At 44.9% G+C, this 20,635-nt stretch overlaps 1 protein-coding gene across 2 annotated transcripts in view; it reads right to left on the bottom strand.

Moving 5' to 3' along the window:
• The window catches only part of LOC119166998 (uncharacterized), a 398,724-nt gene that overhangs the window by 107,143 nt on the left and 270,946 nt on the right, over positions 1 to 20,635 (bottom strand). For both annotated transcript variants that reach the window (XM_037418400.2, XM_075867251.1), the window contains 8 exons: positions 13,459 to 13,633; positions 11,891 to 12,199; positions 10,611 to 10,760; positions 9,426 to 9,605; positions 8,630 to 8,839; positions 7,561 to 7,659; positions 5,752 to 5,955; positions 4,556 to 4,687 (listed from right to left, as the gene is read on the bottom strand). In XM_037418400.2, the coding sequence (XP_037274297.2) occupies positions 4,556 to 4,687; positions 5,752 to 5,955; positions 7,561 to 7,659; positions 8,630 to 8,839; positions 9,426 to 9,605; positions 10,611 to 10,760; positions 11,891 to 12,199; positions 13,459 to 13,633 (1,459 nt within the window). The remainder of the gene's footprint in view (positions 1 to 4,555; positions 4,688 to 5,751; positions 5,956 to 7,560; positions 7,660 to 8,629; positions 8,840 to 9,425; positions 9,606 to 10,610; positions 10,761 to 11,890; positions 12,200 to 13,458; positions 13,634 to 20,635) is intronic.

The following is a 20,635-nucleotide window of genomic DNA, read 5'->3' as shown; positions in this document are numbered from 1 at the left end:
CTGTAAGCCAAATACTAGGCCGTTAGTCAGGGCCTTGTCTGCGACTGTTCCAGCATGTCATTGTGTGTGCAGCCGAAAGTGACAAGAGCTGATGGAGGAAGTTGCGAAGAAGAGAGAGAGAGGAGACAAAGAGAAAAAGAAAGACAAGGACACAAGGAAAGGTGGTGCAGATGTACAAGTTTGTATTGCCATAAAAAACAGGAGCAAGAAAAGAAACAACATGAAGACACGATATCAGAAGATGAAAACACACCATGCGTGGCACTCTCGTAACAACAAAGTTATGACACAATTATGCAAAAGATATTGCATGAAAAAATGTTTAAGCCCACTGTGAGCCACCCAATGTCCCTTTGTAACGGTCAGATATGACTAGCAAAGGCACTCTCAAATGCAAATGCAACACAACAGAAAAACTTGTTGCCTGTCACACACAGACATGCTAAGGCTTACTAATAAATATGCACGCGGTGATTGCCTTTCCTACGAACTGGCACAGTATCGCAGGACACACAAGCCATTCTCATCAGTGGTGCCTATGCACAAGAAGCAGCAAATGGCAGTACATGAGGTAAAGACCCATGGTAGTAGCAGTAGTAACGGTAGTGGTTGGGGGTCCACAACTGAGATCTACAAAACTCTTTCACGAAAAGCACGCCAAGAAAAAAAAGATAACAAGCATTAGTAGCTGCAGTAGTATTTTCGAGCAGTGGGTAAGGGTAGATTTTGGGGATGCTTTTCAAAGTGCAAATGGGGAAAAAGGAGGGGCAATGTTGATGCTCGATTAGTTTTTTTTCGCAGACCAGGCAGGCGATAGGAGCATGATATGTGGTGTTTCGGAGAGGGAGTTCATCCTATAAAAACAGCGGCGGGCATGCGAAGGTGTTGTTCGAATCAAACCTTGGAGGCTGGGTCAAGGCACCCGTCGGAATGGCGCCCAGCATTTTCACCCCCTCCTTCCCCAACAGGTTCCCGAGCGCTTGCCTCTTCAGGCATCCCCTTGCGCTTTTTCTTGGCCTTTTTCTTGCTGGCCGTCTCTTCCAAGGGGGTGCCCTGACGCTGCTCCGGCGAGCCTGCGCCACTCTCATCGGCACCTGTTCTCTGAGGCACAACCCCCACAACCGCGTCCTTGCTCACACCTCCCGACTCGCGCACTCCCCCCGAACCGTCCTCACTGGTAACTGGCTCACTTCTAGACTCGACAACCCCTTCATAGCCGGGCACAGGGCTTCCCAAACGGGCCACTTGCGCGTACGTCAACCGTTTTGACTCGCCTGTTGGCGACAACAGTTCTTTTTGCACCGTTTCAATGGACTGTGTTGTTCCGTTCAGTTTCTCGGCACTCTGTGTGTCCACTGTCACTGGGACTTGAACCGCAGAAGTGCGGGAATCTTTGTCTTCCTGTCTGGTGTCCTTTGCAGGATGAGGATGCCTGGCTTCAGGCTGAACTGGCTCGTCGTCGGCACTAGACTCTGCGACCAAAGTCGGCTGTGGACTCGCTCTCCCGGATAGGATTTCCGCGTACGTCGGCCTTGGTGCCAGAGACGTGTCGCTTGAGCTCTCTGCTTGCCTGGAGTCTGCTGCTCCGTGAGACTCATGTGCCTTGCTATCTACTTTCTTCTGTTTGCTCGGCCCATCTTTTGACTTGGCTGCACTTGACGTGGCGTGCTTCTCCTGAGACGTTGTCGGAGCTGAACTCTGTGTCACTGGGGCAATGAGGGTGACGGGAACCTGTTCAGATTCTTCAAGATGTTCTTGGCTTTCAGCCGGCAAACTGTGTGCTCCTCTTGGCAGCTGAAGGAACGGCGTGCCTCTGAAGTCTAAACCTGGCAGTGAGCCGGAAGAAGCCTGTCCTGGTTCAGGTGTAGCTTCTCTGGAAGGGCGGGCGCTGCCACGTGGCGATCGAACGTATCGTTTGTACGATGTGTCTGTGCTGACGTTGAACGGCACCTCGTCGGGCAGCTGTCGCTGGTTCAGTTTGCGTATGTGGTCCTGAAGCTGCGTCATTTGGTGCCGGTACTTTCTGACCTCATCCTTAAGAGCCTGAGTGGAGGGGGAACCGATGTTTGGCGCCGGGGGAGGAAGGAAAGAGAAACAACCAGTGCGTTGGTTACGAGCTGCGTGCTACCCTAGGCACAACCTAGTCGGGAACACAAGCACCACGTGCTTTTTTTTTTTCTACGTCTACAGCACAACGTCTGCACTTTTTTCTACGTGGGTTGCAAAACGCAGCCACACTGCCATTCTGCTGCTCCACTGTCCACCCTTTATACGGCGGTCAATTTTATAGGACGAACGGTGCGGTCTCTACTTTCTTTGGCCTCCTTTGAACTGGACAAAAAGTAATACTCATTAATATGATGACTGACTGACTGATTTTGGTGATGTATTCGCTCTCTGAAATTTATTAGACTGAAGAGCGCTGTTATGGACGGGTCTGAATTTATCCTGGCTAACCGGATTTCATAATTTTGCACCTCAGTATAACACTGGTGTTTTTGCAGTCCACTTTGATCAGAAAGTGACCATGGACAATGGTTATCGAGCCCAGCACCAACACACTTTCGTGGAAGTTTAGGTGCTCAGAGAAGTGACAAAGAATTGTTGATGAACGATGGTAAAGAAAGAAGATGTGAACTTGAAGTGAGGGCTCGTGATTTTTTTAGTTCAGCATCATTCAGCCTACAATGTTTATGATTAGAGCTGTGTGAATAGCAAAATTTTGGGTGCAAAGAGAATTTGAATAATAAAGCTTGAGTGCAAATCGAATTCAATAATTTTCAAATATTCCTATGGTATTTTTCAAATACTTCAAAGCAAAATTATAGAAAAAATGTTTCAGATGATCCCTGAGCAGATTCTAAATTATATATTTTTTTATTATAGTTTTACAATGGCACAATCACATGCTACCAACTTAGGCTTGCCGAAAAGGACATTTCTCAGTCTTTGAATTTCCCACTACAGCTAGATGCTCCAAGAAAAAACAAGCATACAAAAAGCAAATGTATAAAGTTTGTTTCGAGGTCTCCCAATAACTGCGTCCGGCATTTTGCTCCAGCATGCCTTGCCATTCGCTCGAGGCATGCTCCGGGAGAGCAGCATCTACTGCTTGCGCATCGCGAGGCCACAGTCGACAATTGTGCTGCTTAGTGATGTGCTCACTCACTCTGTGTTTACAGGCCGATGGTGACTTGAAAAGTGTTTACACTTTAGCTTGGCAGCTGCAAGCGGAACCTCAGTCATGAGATTACATAGTGCGCCACAATCGTTGCGAACATCGCACACGTGCACCTCGGGACGACTCACTGGTCTCACGGTTAGAGGTCTTGCCTTTTGGACCTCGCGACAGAGACCATCGCTGGACGACTCTTTGCACTCGCGTTCAAGCATGATGTGCTTATTGGGTATTACGACCGCGCACACCGCAACTGAGCTTACTACTTGGAGTTATGGCCAGGCCCAACTCACTCTTGCTGGCTTCTATGCACAAGTGAAGAAGCCGCGGTGTGTTTTGCCACAAGCAACGAATGTCGTCAACCGCTGGCTCTTCAGAATCACAGGTGAGCATTTCACCCACCGGCAGCGGACCCCACGGGCAAACTTGTCACGCAGCGACCGCTTGGAGCACCAGTGAAAGTGTCTATAAACTTCGTATTTTGATGTCCCAAAACTTAAGACCAAGCAAACTGTACGCCTATTTATCATAGTTATATTTATTTTTCATTATTATAAACCTTTACATTTATTTTCTGTTATTGCAAGCCATCATATTTATCTTCTGGAAGTTCCAGTAGTTCAAATAATGAAATCCCGGTACAAATCAAATTGAATAGCAAACACTATTTGAAAAATATTTGAAACCCTGAATGTTTTCACACCCCTAATTATCAAAACCACTGTAGGCAATAGGAGCTAGTCAATGCCTGGCTGCTACTCCCCACGTGGCAATAAATAAGCCGAGTTTTATGAAGCCGTGTTCCTGTCACTTCCATGTTTTTCTTGACTGCTGTTTAGAACAGCGCTACTTGAAGAAAGTTCAGCCAGAATAACGAGTGCAATCTTTTTCCAAGCTTGTCTGCTACTTTGTAAAATGAGAAAAATCGGCACTTCAATTCGCTGATGGTCTCTGCAACGTACTCAAATAATGCAGCAAAGGTGAATATCACCCAGTGAAAGCAGCAATGACTTGGGCGAAAGTATAGAAAGGGAATAAGCAAGCCAGGGTGTTGAGTAGCCCCGCAAAAGCTCCAGTATAGTTTCGGAGAGAAGTTGTCAAGTTCAAGAGAGGCCAAAACTATGAGCACTAAAAAAAGCACTTTTTACTTTTCAAAGTGACAAGCATGAAAGCAAAGATTGAAAGAAGGAAGATGTAGGCAAAGAGATGTGCAGTTTAAGCAGTTTAAAAAGATGCAAGTTCATTTTCGTCACTTCTTATTAGATTCTCGCATGACATCTAATGGCAGATAAGAGGTTTATGAATAACAATTGCAGGTACACACGTAATAACGCGCAGTAAGATTTTTAGCTGCAATAAAATGGACACGGTACGCACCTCCTGGAGCTTGAGGTTCAGAGTGCGTTCCGCAGGCGTATTACCGATCGCGCCGAGAGCCAGCTTCAGTCGGTGTTCCGATTGAGACAGCAGCTGTCTCACGTGAAGGAGATCCTGACTATATTGCTCGTCCTGAGAGAGAAGAAACATCGTAGGCAACACTTTCATTGGATCAAGATTAAATAGAGACAACGGCGCCGTTATAACAGTGGACAGCCAATGTTGGCTCTCACTATATAGCATATTTACTGTCATTCTGCCAACACTAGCTGATACTTTCCAATGGTTAGCAAGCACTAACAAACAGCAATTTTTTAGTCAACACTGTCAATATAACCCATAATTTAACAGACACAAGGCAATATTAACCAGTTCTGGTGGTGGAATCAGTTGGTTCGTCAAGACCGAATGATGTGCCTCCCCCCTTTGCACCTTGTGCATTGAAATAGACTGACATAGAACATTTCGCATTCTACAAATAAAGCTGAAAGTTCCACAAAAAAAAGAAGGGCTTTATTCCACAGCCTGCAAATGAGAAGTTTTAGGAATGTGAGCTACAGGGGCGCATTTGCTGAATGACCTGTCGCAATTAGCAAGTGAGCCTAAAAGAATGCCGCACAGAAAACGTCCAAATCCTGCATGAAAGGCTTGAATGTTCCAATAAACAAAGTTCATTTCACATACTTTTGAACAGTTTATTGCATCTTTTGGAGAATGGCTAGCGCACGCGGAGATCCCTATTGACGACAGTGATGCCAAGTGTCCCTGCGGCAAAAGCAGCGTGCGAGCTTTGATGTCCAGCTACTTCCCTTTCTCCATCTCTCCTTTACCACCCACTCTACTCCTTAAATAAATAAAAAAAAAAGGGTGCTGGGACATGCCTTACTCGAGAGCATTATACATTGCTAGTGTTGCTCGCACTGATTTTAGGAACTGCGGTATCACTTTATTAATGGCCTATGGCTTTTCTTGTGCTCGCAAGCGTGATTTACGCCAGTTTACGGGCCCCTCATGCGAATGTGAGAGATGCTCAGTAGGACTAATTGCCATCTACATATGTCAGACTAACCCGGTTTGCTTCAGCACCATCGCAATAACCACCTCTGTTGCGACAGGCATCTGAAAACAGCTCTCCGACTTTTCTTTCTCAACAGACGTCACGCAGCACAAACGCACGAACACTCAACGAGACATGCCTGTGCGAGGCAGGCAGACAGCTCCTGGCAGCGGCTGTCCAGCTTCTCCTGCAGCCCCTGCAGTTGCCGGGACAGTTCCAGCACCGTGGCCACCATGGCGTTCTCTTCGGGTGCGTACGATGACCAGCCACGGAGGTGGACCCGCAGTTTCTCCAGCGACATGGCCATCTTGGTCTGCTGGCTGGACAGGTCCGCCAGCATTTTCTGCGAGGACGACCAACTGTAAGTGTTATCCCTACGTAGTTCAGCTCATTTTTGTTTTATGAATCGCGTGCGCGAAAAGAGCAGGTTGTTAGGAAATGCTCAGCTGGTAGGCTAATGAGCTCAATTTATTGGACTGACCTACTCTTTGACCGACCTCTTGGGTTGGTTTATCAGCATACTGTCATTCATTAACTGATCCACTCATTGGAGACACCTGTTACAATTCTGGTCAAGATTTGTGATGGCTCACAAACCTTGCCTGTGCCGTAAGTGTCAGAGGGAGTGACAAAACCACCCAGAATAGGTAATAAGATGCTTGTGCAGAAATTAACGAAAATGAAAGTGTCATTCAAAGTTTTTTCATCAATGAATTATTCAAAAGACCACGAATTGCAGTGATGTAATTATTTACACCGTTCACAATGTCAGTAAGGATCACACTCTGAAATTACCACAGAAAGTTGCAAGAAACAATGTGTCGTGTCATCTCGTAAAGATCTTCGACCCTGTGTGACCGAGGCACTCAAACTACTGTACGCAGTTTGTTGTTATTTGGTGCCACTATAAGGAAGGAAGAAAAATAGGGGGAAAAGAACGGCAGGGAGGTTAACCAGCCTATGGGCAGCCGGTTTGCTACCCTGTGCATGGGAGAGAGATGGGGGAAATGAAAGATAGCGAGCAGAGAGGAAAGAGAAACACAGCACATTCGGCAGCACACGCACGCACACTCAGTCATAGTATGCCACTATAATTGGTACTAAAACTGCAACCTTCATACTGTACTGGGACCTTCATTCTGTATAGACAATTCAACTTTATTTCATACGTCTTACATAGTGAAAAAAAATTTTATGCGGACAGACAACACTGCCTTTGCGGCAGCAAGTGCAACGCAGCATCTAGACTAGCCATGGTGTCCTTCATAGCGTGGCATAGCACTTCCAAGTGCTTTAGCACAAATGTAATTTTCTGAGTGAGTACGCTAATTTTGGCGCCCTGCAAGGCAAAAATGCCATCAACTAATCCTGCTGTAAATAAATTCTGTAAGTGCTCAATATCATTGCTGGCATATCTGACTCCATTCCAATAATGCAGGCAAATAATTACTAGCGCTCGCTCGTCACTGTTTCCAGCAACTTTTCAGCACATGACTTCAGTCGAACTTCGGTGTAGTGAATATGGATATAACAGGTTGTCGGTTCTAAATAGGTAAATGAGCTTTGCTACTAAAACAGTGCCATCAATATACATCTATAATGAATTTCTGGATATAAGAGCAATTTTCATGCCTGATGAACTTTGTTATAATGGGATTTAACTATTTCTACGGGCCATGCTGATAGAAAAGTTTTGATCATTCTTCGGCATTTTCTGCATTACCACAGTAGCAGTGGGCACTCTGACTAGTTTGCTTTTCTTTGCAGTTGAGAAAATTTGTTGCCAGTGCACAAAAATTCGTTGTCAGCCTCACGAAAATTTACTGTCAGTTCCTTTAGCGTTTCATTTGTATTGTTGAAACATTATGACCTAGAGTTATATTTGTGAAACTATATACTTGTGGAACTTTAAGTGTGGATGTGTAAACGATTCTACCACACCACTCACCTCACGCAGGGCTAGTTGGTCACGCAGGCTCTTTCGCCGGAGCTGAGGCGCCTCGAGAGATGAGCGCGCTCGCTCCAACCATGTCTGACAGTCACGGGCCTTCAAAAGACGAGAACACATTCACGAGATGCACGCTTGCGTTCTTGTACAGACATAGTTAAACACACCTTCTCCGTGCAGCTTACACAGAAATAGTGAAGACAGTCCTTTAAAGAGACATGATAATAAAAAATAAAAATAATAACAAAGCTTGATGCAGCGTCTTTTACAAATGAAAATGGAGAATGCTTCCGTCCCCTCCACTACGGAGTGTCCTTTGAAGCTTCTTTATAGACTCGGCGATTTCAAACCTGCAGGAACGTCTTCACTGAACATCAACTTGATATAGGTGATAATGTCATGAAAAAACAGTCACCCATAGAAATGAAACAATGCCTCCGTGACAACGTCAAGAATGCAATTAGTGAGAAACAAGCAGCGAGGCCATCAAAACACTAAATGGAAAGATCTAGCAAGTACTCAAAAGTATTTCGTAAGAGTTCAGGAGACTCTCGAACAGATCACTACCCCTCTTGCATTGCTGGCTGCAAGAAATGATAACATTAATAAAATACTTTCTATGCGTGATCAGTACGTGACACACTTTAGGTAGCAGCAATACTGCTGCAGTTAAAAACTGCGAGGTGGGAAAAACTTTCAGGTTAACATTTTCGAAATAGCAGCATGCGGCAAATGATGGAAAGGAGTATTGATGACATGAGTGCCGACTCACAAGTAAGCGCTTCAACGCACTAACAGGAATGCGCACGCACAAATTAAAAACGCAACAGAGGAGTAAGGCATGCCAGGAGCACATTTAACTCACGAAGACAACTCCTCTACTGTGCAGGATGATAGAAGTTCGATTGATGCACAGAGCCTAATCTCAGAGCATGTGGTAAGGCTCGATCAACATGCGTTTGACGAGCAGAAAGGCTTCCTTGGCCTAGTTAAACAAAGTCAACTTTCCAGCTTCAACGAGTAGGAGGCCCGCTAAGGACAACCTGCGGGAGACGACCGTCCAACGCACCTTGCGCTCGCACTGCTCCCACTCTTCCACCAGCTCCTGCAGCAGGGCCAGCTCCTGGACGAGGCGGCCCTCGAGGTTGCGCTGTCGTTCCTCGGCCGCGTCCAGCTTCTCCAGCAGCGGCCCCACGTGGCAGGAGCGCCCGATGCGCTGCACCAGGCCGCTCATTTCCGCCAGCTGGCCCTGGCCGCTTGCCATGTCCCGGTTGACCTCCTGGAATGAAGAAGAAGTGCTAGAGGTCAGAACAGCAGATTTCTCGAACCGGTTGGCTCTACATTCGAAGCTCAAGACTATCACGAGCATGGATGTAACAAATTATTGGTTAAGCTAAGAAAATTAAGAATATTCTTGTCATAGATACATACTTACGTATATACACTCAAACTTCGTTATAAAAAAGTCAGATCTGCCAAGAAAATACTTTGTTATGTACAAAAATTCGTTGTAAACATATATTCTTTACACTGTGTCTACGACAAAACTATTCTTCACTTACGTCGTTATATCAAGGTGTTTGTGCATAGCAGCTTTTCGAATATATTAAGTTATTTTTATGTCAGATGTGGCTTTGTGATAAAGAGGTTTGAGTGTAAATATTGATGTGGAACAGGCGTCGCCGAAAAGCGTAGCAGATGTTCTGCCCTTTCTGTCCATCTCTGCGTGCTTAAATAATCCCACTATAAACAAAAAAGCTCTCCATCCAATTTAACTAGGTAGTCCTCACTTGCAGCCAGATCTTAAGTCCCTACTACACAAATGCCGTGGATGCCACATTGAATTACCGTGGCAAAACACCCACCTGGCATTGGGACAGGCACTGCCTTGCCACGGCCAGTGTGTTAAGTGGCTGACGCTTGGCCACTGCCAGCTCCTTTGTGTCCAGCCACGTCTTGTGTGCTTCGTGGAGTTGCAGGAAGCGGGCCCATGCCTCCAGGGCATCTTCTACCTCGCTGAGGCGCTCCCGGATCCATGACTCCACCTTTGTACAGAAGCAGTCAGAGCTTTTACTCAGTGACAGCGAAAGCCTAACCAGCATTAAGAAGCTGGAAAGACGGTAAACACTTGATGCCCAAGAAGAAACACTTCATGCCCGTTAACAACTGAGGATTGGAATCGGCTTCCAAATGCATTAGCCAACGAACGAAATACTGTGAAGTTTAAAACCTTACTAGAAACTCATTTTACAACCGCACCGTCGTAATTTCTGTGTAGACAGTTGCCTTTCCCTCATTTTTTTTAATCATGCTATTAGTTGTATAATGAGTTCTGTTTTTATTATTGCCCTGTAATTTCAATTCTTGAATTTTAACCTACTTTATGTTCTCGGTCTAGAATTGCCTTTGTGTATCCTTGTTCGACCCCCTCCTCCCCTTATGTAATACCCTGTCAGGGGCCCTTAAGGAAAAATAAATGATGATGAAGAAGTGATTAAAGGGGTTAAGTAGCATATAGAGTATTGCAGAGTCATTCTATTGACAAATTCATTGCAACAGTGAAGGTACTTGGAAGTAATGTACTAGAAGATAGCATCATGCTAAAGCCTGCCAAGGCACTAATAGACGCACAATGGCACAGGTCAATTGAACAGCAGTATTGATGTTCGGAAACATTTCAACCTGTAACTGATCACATCATGAGGATTCTAAAAGACCAATGCATATTTTTCCCATTTAGTGCAATTATTTCTGTTCAGAATAAAGGCAACACTGTTGACAGTCGTTTTCAGTCTCACGAATAAAATCAAGCGAGTACTCAAGTACGAACCAGTATTTGCTATAAAAATATAACTGTGAATCCGTGATTTGATCACAGAGTAAGCAGTGCCTGCAATTCACTCTGCTAAGATAAGCGGTAACATTAAAATTGGAGCATGGCGTACTACTAGAGCTTTAGTCAATGCTGAGATAAAAAATGTAGAGGCACGAGGACAACATCGGCAACTGCACATATAATGGATAGTGAGCATGTGAAAACTAAGTGTTACCTGTTGAAGTTGGTCAGTAAGAGATGCGATGGTGGCGCGCACCGACTTGGCCTGTTCGGTGTCGCCCAGGCACTCGACAACAAGGTTGCCACTCTGTACGACACGACGCTCTGCGTCCCGGCGCACTCCGGGCACTTCGGCGTTGAGGGCCTGTGGGAAAGGTGGAAGACAATTGTTTTATTGCCACCAAGGAAACAAGCACCAAGACCAAAATATGACATCTCTAACACTGCATGAAACATAACACACTGCCGATGTGTCTCTGAACTACCAATTTTGTAATTATAACTTAACTTATAGCAATTTTGTACAGTGTTATTACTCTCAAATCAGTTGACATTTGGGAACCTGTACAAGTGCTGTGTTCACAATGCAGTGTGAACAGAACAGAACAGAACAGAACAGAACAGAAGGTTTTATTGTGCTAAATGAAGAAGAATACATGTGCATGATATACAGAAAGAGGTCCCATAGTCAGAGACTGCAAGGGGACCTCTTGTACAATGTAGAATTGAGAATGATTGTGATTTACATAGCAGGGAGACAGAGCTACAGTAAAATGCAATTGAAACAAATAAAGTAAGAATATACCCTTGTAATCTCACAGAAACAATTTAAAAGTAAGAATAACGTGCTAACTTCAATGACAAATGATTACAGAACACAACTCACAATGAACAGGAATCAATTAAGAAACAGCAAAACAGGCTAGTTAGTTGACATGATATGATTTTTTAACTTCGATTTAATTTCCTTCAGGGAACGGCATACTTTAATGTCGGAAGGCAAACTATTCCAAAAAGAAATTCCGGAAAAATGAATGGTTTGTTTGCCATAATTGGTGCGAACTTTTGGCAGTCATTATGAACACTGTCATTATGAACACTGCCCAGTTGCAGTGCATTGTGAGCAATGAACTTGTAACTTTGTAAAAATCAGCGTGCCCAGGACCGAGCACAAGACTTGTGCAAGTTCTGAAACACAAACTGATCTCTTTAACTTTATCAATAACCATAACTTAATTGGTAACATTCTGTCTGACCAGGAAAGATTTCACTAAATTCTTGGCTGCAATATGATCTTCATTTAATATTTACCAAGTGCATTTTCGTGCATTTCATGTTAATTTTAATTTTTGCATTGACTGTTACATTGCCACATGACATTATCCTGCGCATATAATGCTTGTCTTGTTTTGACGTAATTGTAACTCCTTACTTGGCCCAATGCCTTCCTAGAAGCCATTAAAGTATTCACAACTAAAACAAAACAGGACTCACCACAAGGTTCTCCTTGGTAACTTCCGGAGAATCTCCCTTTCGTTGCAGGATCCCCTGAGCCTTTTGCAGCCACGCGGCCAGTGCCTTGGAGCCCTCACAGTAGTCGGCCCGGGCGGTGCGAGCCTTCTTGAACTCGCGCTCCTTTCCTTCGAGGGCGGCCATCACGTTCTCCGAGAGCAGCTCGACGGAGGCCAGAGCCTGCTCCACGACCTCTGGCACACCCTGCCGGCGCTCGCTGTAACGCTCGTGCGCCGAGCGGGATGTGGCTCGCACCTCCCGGTCCAGGAAGCTGAGACGCTCGCGGAGCATCTGCGTGATTTGCGAAATGGAACTTAATCTTTTCAGGCTTGTCAGCGCATGAAATCTCGCGAGCAGCACGAAAAAATGTCTGGACGAAAAGCGGACACGCTGGACAATCACAGACTTCCGACTGATTATTTTATTGACGAGAACGCGTTACATATCTATGCGTGAGAACAGCTGCAAAGGAAACAGCTGCACTAATAAAAAAACAGCAAAAGAACACCGAGAAAAAAGAAAGAAAGGTTAATAAAGAGGCTTGCTGGACACACCCAGACATTCCCAGAAACTGAGATCTCTGTCAGACAGAGTGACTGATGCTTTACTTATGCAGCTGCTCCTCTCTTACAATCCAAGCTGCTTCGCTGATTAAACAAGGATTGCACATCCTTCATCTTAATTATCACTGTCGTACACTGAAGCTACGAAATGCACCCACACATTTTTCACACTGTTTATCACCAGCATGAACATCCAATTAACGCAGTTAGCGTTCTTGTGCATGAACTTATTCTCGTTATTTATTCACGTGCTTATCTTCAACCATACTGTTGGCCTATGTTGGGAAGCTAGACAGGAGGGGAGACATGCACACAGATGATGGCACTACTAATATGTGATATGGATGGCAAAAAGGCGTGCTGGAAAACATGAAAGGGCTTGTGTGGATAAGACAGGTGCAAGGGAATGCGAGCTGTAAAATAGAAAGCCTTACAGTGATAAAGAACAGAACCCAATAAGAAACTTGTCTGTTAAATCTACAAGAAGAGGTAGTGCAAGTCCCCTAAACACAAAAAGCAATCCTTGCTATAAAAAAACTCGGACTCTTTCATCGAGTGAAAGGCTTAACTTTGCACACAACCCACAAGGAAGGAATGGGGGTGACAGGACCAGAGTGCCTCTAACAATTGGCTAACCTTACTGAGCACACAGCGTTTATATAGTTGGAAGGCAAAAGGGACTGTGCTAGCAGATATTATAGCCTAGAGCAAAAAAACACAAAATCCTGATAGGCACAATGCTTAATGCTGACATGCTTCGTGGGTTGGTAAGGAAAAGATAGTGCCTATAGGAGTGAGTAGTAGTAAAGACGAGAAAGATACTGTTCTCTTCATCTTTGAACTTGGAGTAGTTTAGGGGCCCCTTAATGCACTGTCACTGAGACTTTCACATTCGAGTTGCCTTAGTGATAGCATAGGCGACCCTTAAAACTTTTTTTTTTCAACATGCGCTGACTAAGCCAACAAGTGAGGGTTATGTCCACGCACCTGGAGATTCTTCTGGACCTGATCCTCATCATCCCCGCAGGTGGGGGCTGCTCCGATGTCCCTCTCCATCTCGAGCAGGCCTTCCCGAAGGGAAGCGACCTTCTCCTCGAAGGCAGCCTGAGCTGCCCTCTCCTCACGGACACCCTGCAGATGCTGCTCAATGGACTTCTGCAGCCTGCGATGGGGGCACACAAAAATAATATGGTCAGTCAATCAGTCAATTAATCAATCAAGCCGGCAAGCAGTGAAGTGGTCATGGATACAAACTTTTCTATCTGGTATTGTGCAAGCTCATCTAAGAATACATATTACACTAAGGGAACGTCAAAGCGTGGCAAAGGGCACTATGCCGACACAAGCACTGCGTCGTTTCACATTGCTACACTTGATGTAGCAATGTGACACGCTGTGTTATACTCGCAGGGCTGGGCAAAAAAAGATCAATCAGTCAATCAATCCATCAAACAATCTATTTGTTCCAACTACATACAGAAAGGACTGTGATAAAAATATTAGCTCTTAGGGCAGCTTAACTGCACTGTTTCATACATCAGGTACAACGCTTTGCAAGATATGCAAGATGCGTGGTCAGCAAAATGTATTAGTCCACGCATCTCGTGCTTAGATTTTGTCTTTGTAAATGTTGCCTCCGTGACTGGCTCCAGCCACGTGCTACTGGAGCTAACCATGGAGGCCACAGTTCCAAAACAAAAGACACTAAGTAATCTAGAAAAGTCTATTGACAACTGCATAGATAACAGTGTTTTGTTTATTTCTGAGGCACAAAGCATCTTTATTACTCACTCTAAAAATGAAAAAAAAAAAGTCACATTACAGATGTTAACATCACTGCACAATTTTAGGTGCTCAGGCACTGCCAAAAATTTCACAAGGTTCTATAGTGTTGCACCTGATGTATGGAATGGAATGCAGCTGACAGCATCATAATAAAAATTCGAGCAAACAGGGTGATCAGATGAAAATTTCAGGAGGGTGGTAGTCAGGCAGGCGGGTTGGTACAAATTTATCGTAACAATTTGGAAGCGCAAACAAACAGCCCGTAGTAGGGTGGAACACAAACAAGTGCACCTTCTGTGTCTCTAAACCTCTCTGCTAATTCCCGAAGACTTACTAGTGGTCCAGTTGGTTCATAATAGCTTATGACAGCACACATCAAGGATGACACCGAAGCAGACACGTATAAAGATAGACATAGGTGTAAGAGGTGCATCCGTGTCTATCTTTATGTGTGAGTTTCGCCTTTGTTTTTAATGTGTGCTGCCATACCTATCAGAGCTGTTTATTCGTACCTCCGAGTGGCCACCAAGATTCTGCAAAAATGTGTGGTATGCACATTTGCCCATTGATAAATGCACTCGGGGTTGGCTTTCTGACACTTCCAACATTCTGAAATGAATGTTAAGAGGTCGTATAACCTGAAATGCTGCACCACGACATGAATTTTTCAGTAATAGGCTCTAGTTAAATGGAATTTAATTCTTCTATTACAGCTTTCATATAATGAGGTCGGACATCATAGGTCTGTAAACTCACTTGTAGGTCGACTCACTCGGACTCGCTGATACTCAGATCAAGCTGTGGGTCTGAGTGAGTCCGGGCGAGTAACATTATGGTGAGATCGAGTCCGACTGAGTCCGGCTGAAGAAAGTTTTCAAGAGTGAGAGTCCGGCTGAGTCCGGCTCAGAAAAATTTGGGTGAATCTGAGTCAGAGTGAACACAAAGCGCAAGGTATATTACGTGAGCGAGTCTGATTGAGTTCCATTTTTTTTGTTTGCCAACCTACGTTCTACTGTAGTGAACCCACCTATAGCTTTATGAACGTGCCTTTCTCGACAAGCTGATTTCTAAAGATAGGTACTAGTGCAAAGGAACGGCTAAAATAAATGCACCATACAGGAAGTGAGAAGCAGTGCATAACAGCAAAGAGTACATTACCAAATAACTTTATAGCACAAAAACACAATATTAGAATGACAAAACAACAAGGCACTTTAAGATGCCATTAGAGCAAACCGGAGAGGCGAGCGAGTTGCAACTGATCCATCATGGTGTAAATGTAGTGCAAAAAAGACAAGGAAAAGGAAGTGTACACCATAATTTTTGGTGTACACTGGTGTACACTTCTGGTGCACACTTTCTTGTCCTTGTCTTTTTTGCGCTACATTTACACCATAATGGGTCATTAGAGCCTTGTCTTGTCACCTCTCTAGCGTTGCGTTTTTTTGCACTAGAAACTTATTATGAGTAAATATCACCTATTTAGATGGCATTAAGCCAAGCTAGCATGTCTGCTTGTCTGCTTTAAGATGAAATGTGATCTGGTCAGCAATGCCTTGTATCCAACTCACAACACCCCACATAATATGTACATTATACAACGGTTTGATAAATGTGATATGTGATAGTATGTGTTGGCAGAACGCCGAGGCATTTTGCCAATGTTTGATGACAGCAAAGCATAGCTATTGCGATGAGGCATTTCATGGCACTCGGGCTCTGCGTACATATGGCAAGCAGGTCGATGCAGCTATGACAGATGTGAATGTCAAGGCCGTGTCACTTTCACAGATGCCAACACAATGCAAAAGCTAAAAAACAAGCACTGATGATGATGGTGCAAGGCCTTGGAGATTGAATAACCTGCGAGCAAACCGCAATACTTGTGACCTTCATGTGACTCCTACAAAGGCAGTTAGTGCAGTGTTCTCTAACTGAATTGTAATATCAAATGCTACAGTATACCGACTGGTGTCCACGACTGGTCGACATCACTGCATAACTTCACTACAAATCTGGCCACTAAAAGTAATGTTGGCTCTGATGTAACTAGATTCGAAATTACACCGATCTGACACGAAGTGAAGACATTACAAGGAAAAATATATGCATTACATAGCGGTGAATCGTGGTGATTAAATCTGCGAGCACTGTACATGAAAGAATAGAGAAAAGATGCAACCTTCTTTAGCCACAACAATGAATAACTTTTGCTTTGCTTTCCACTACAGTTGTCGACTTTTTTAAAGCACCGGTGAGCCTGTATAAGGCATTCCAAATATTAGGCACTCACGTGTCACATAAATGAACACACTCGCCTCTAAGAAGTAGTAGAAGTGACCATGCAGATAAGCTTTTCTGTCCTACTGTGTCACTCATGTGTATGTTTGTCCCCGAGTTTAGGTTCAATAAATTGAACATCATCCAACTAGCCTAATTAACAGTCTTGATTCAGAATGAATGCTGACATATTTTCAAAGTAGTACAAACTCTGTCGCATGTGGTTCTTGTGTGTTCATTAGGTCTGAAAGTTAAACACTTATAAGCTAATCCAATTTGACTTTCAGAGTTTGTCGCGGGCAAACTCTGAAACACATGGACAGGCATACCTGGCAAAGGTGAAATTATGGTAATGTAATGACATAAGATGAAGTTGTAATGTTACACTAGCCATAGATGCCAAGTACTAAATTATGGTTTCATAATCATTCACGAAGATATTCAACTGATGCTTCCTGGGGTTCAGTGGCTTTTCATTTCTATTTAATAGAATATTACCATCAAAAAATCATTTTGATGCAACTTAAAAAAAAAAACTATATTTTTTTACTTTAACATTAGAACAAATGGTGCAATATGGATGCTTCTGGTGGAATATGGATTGTTTCTTTTGCAAGGGGAATTCCTTTTTCATACAGCCTGTACATTTGCATGAGTATGCACAAACAAAGACACGACATTTTACCACATGTATGTTGCATAGAGTGAGATACTTTCTTTACACCAGGTATCACACAGTAACTGACAGTGATAAGACTGCTGGCAGCCATTGCATCACAAAGGGGTTTCACTGGAAAGTATGTCGTGATGACAACTTAGATACAACCACACAAAGGCAAGATAAGCTCATCACACAATCTGGCAGAGTCTTTTGGAATCTGTGGACAGAATTTTTGATAATCTGTCGATATCTCTTTCTAAAACAGCAAAGCGACGATAAATGACAAAGGAGAGCTAGAAGAGAAAAGTCCTGCCACTTAATTGGGTCATTAAGTAGGTGAAAAGGATGTTTATTGACTTTGAGTTTTGCAGCGTGGATCTCAGATGACTTAATTCCTGAATCAAGCACATTTCTGACATGACTGGCGGAAGACACAATTGTAAGGAAATACCAGTGATAGTTAAGAGGTGTTCGGCATCTTGATTTTTGCACACTGAAGTCAAGCAATTGAGGTTTGCTTTGGAGCTGCATATTTGCAAATGGTCAACTTTTTATCGGTTACTTGCACATACAAAATGTTGAGACGACTGTGGACACTAAAATCTGTCATTCTGATCACCACATTTTGGACAATATATCTTAGAACATATTTTCAAAAACTTGCACATGTCTACAAATCTTGCCCAAAGTTCCCAACGCAAGACTTTCTCTCTCGATCTCTCCTTTTTTTTCTGCAAGAAATTAAGATCCGTTCGCGGAATTCAATAGCAGCGCGGCCACGAAGTCGTGACGTCACACTTTTACGACGAACTACTCCACGCACGTTAATGTTGATTGATTGATTGATATGTGGGGTTTAACGTCCCAAAACCACTATATGATTATGAGAGACGCCGTAGTGGAGGGCTCCGGAAATTTAGACCACCTGGGGTTCTTTAACGTGCACTCAAATCTGAGCACACGGGCCTACAACATTTCCGCCTCCATCGGAAATGCAGCCGCCGCAGCCGGGATTCGAACCCGCGCCCTGCGGGTCAGCAGCCGAGTACCTTAGCCACTAGACCACCGCGGCGGGGCACGCACGTTAATGTGACGAAGGAGGTAAGAGAAATCAATCCGCAATCGGCGCTTTAACTCGAAAGCAAACGCATCGCCGAGGCGGTTAATCTTTCTGCACACGCCGTGCTGATCTTGTCACTCAGATAAAAACCGAGCAAAACAACTATCTCCGCGGACACAAAGGCTTGCAGCTAGCATGCGGGGATACTATCTCCGATATCGGAAAAAAAAAAAAAAGCCAGCTACGTGCGACGCTTTGCAAATACGCGTGGCGGACAAAACCATCCTGCACGAGATCAGGAAAGCCCGAGTTGACAGCTCTTCGTACGGCGCGCTGAGCAGTCGTGTTCGTTCGATGCCATTAACCGACAGGCGGCCGGAGGGCGAGAGATGATTGATTGATATGTGGGGGTTTAACGTCCCAAAATCACTATGAGAGACGCCGTAGTCGAAGGTTACGGAAATTTTTGACCACCCGGGATTCTTTAACGTGCACCCGAATCTGAGCACACGGGCCTACGGCATTTCTCGCCTCCATCGAAAAAGCAGCCGCCACAGCCGGATCCCACGACCTGCGAGTCGGCAGCCGAGTATTTTACAGCCACTAGACCACCGCGGCAGGGCGGTGGGCGAGCGAGAATGAAAGGCGCAAAGCGCCAAAATGAGGTCATGCACTGTCAAATCTCTGAAGACTTGTATGACCGCTGTCCCAGGCTGTCGGACCACGGCCTCTTTGACTTCACTCCGTTCGCAACGCGGTCAAAACGAAGACTACTCAAGAAGGATGAGGTTATCTGTCAGCGCTACACGTATTACGATTAAACGGGAAGCAACTACATAAATTGGTTCTTATTATCGCAGCAAATCCAGTTTCCTGCTATTGCGTTACAGAATAACTGAAGAAACGGCAATAGGCAAAAAAAAAAAAAAAAACGGCTCTCCTATGGTCGAGCGAACACGTAGCAGACGACGCCCCAAACACCCGTAACCAATAATTCGGCGTAGCAGACGACACTCGGCCTAAACCGTAACCAAAACTGAATCACGCATGCGTGTTTGCCGCCCGGTGGTGCGGCGACCAATAAGCGGCCGCCGCTTGAAAAAACACGCAGCAAGCATCATCGAAGCATTGAAAATCGGCCAGCGTGCGTGCGAATACGTGCGTCTTTTCTTGACCTAATGGGGAAAAAAAAAACGCAATTAACGAACTAACGCACACAACGTACCGCGTCGAGCGCGCATTGAAGAAGAAAGCCACGCCCGCCGCGCCAAGAGCTCACGTAGGCGCCGGCGTTCGCTCACCGTGTAGTCGACGATCGTCAGCTGTCGATCAGTAGAAGAGCGCCGGTGACGATTTCGCCGACGACGCATGCTCGACGAAACACAACACTACACAACGCCGGCACCCCCTCCAAGGAGGCGGGGGGGCGCGATCACACACACCCGGTAGGGAAAACGTGACACTTGAATACCAATGAGCGGCGGCGAAAAAGAAACGCCGTACGATGATGCACGTGTGCGCGCAGCGTCGCTAGGCCAGAGCTGTTGCCGCCGCTCGGCTCGGCCAACGTCGACGACGGAAATCGCAATACCGTGCCAAGGCCATTCGGAAGGCGAAAGAAGAGCGAGGAGGAGAGAATGGATGGCGAGAAAAATAGGGGGCGAAGGAGTGAGGTGAGCAAGCGAAGGCTGGCCATAACGCAATGAACGTTTTTTGTTTTCGTTTTGTATTTTTCTGAAGATCCCCCCGACTCCTAGAAGCTCACGGCGCCCACACACACACACGGGCACCCCTTTCTCCTCCAGTTCGTTGCATTTTTTACGCGAGTACTGTTTCCTCATCGCTCCTTCCCTTCCCAGGACACTCTGTGCCCTTTCTCTCTACAGCCACAGACTGTCGACGTGTCAGTGTACCAAAGGCGGCTACATTTTCCTGGAATACCGCCAAAGAAGGCCGTAGCGTAATGTTTCGGCGCTGGCATCGGAAACGTTGCAAAATTCTTTTTTGCAATTACTAAAACAAAAATATTAAAACAATGTATTTACTACATAACAAAAGCTTAAATTGCGGCCGAATAAACAGCAACAATGTTTATAATAAGTAAAACTAATTTAAAAAACGTGAAATATAGAAGTGATGTACGCAGGGGGCGCTGTCGTCTTTAGCGATTCACACGCGCTTGCGATAAAAAAGGCCTGGTGCTTTTACTTAGGTTTCGAGTTCTACATTGAGGGGCGGCATATTTGAAACAATTAAGTTGGCGCTCAGCTGCATGACCTTGCGACGACGGAAATCGGCATCGTAATCGAAACAAACGGCGCCAGAAGCTACGCGACAGCCGTTATTCTGGCGTGCGAGCGTACCCCAACCTCTTGTTG

Source organism: Rhipicephalus microplus, chromosome 6, assembly GCF_043290135.1.
Source record: "Rhipicephalus microplus isolate Deutch F79 chromosome 6, USDA_Rmic, whole genome shotgun sequence".
NCBI classification, from domain to species: domain Eukaryota; kingdom Metazoa; phylum Arthropoda; class Arachnida; order Ixodida; family Ixodidae; genus Rhipicephalus; species Rhipicephalus microplus.
Note: the sequence above shows the minus strand (reverse complement) of the source record. Positions and strands in the feature narration are given on the sequence as shown.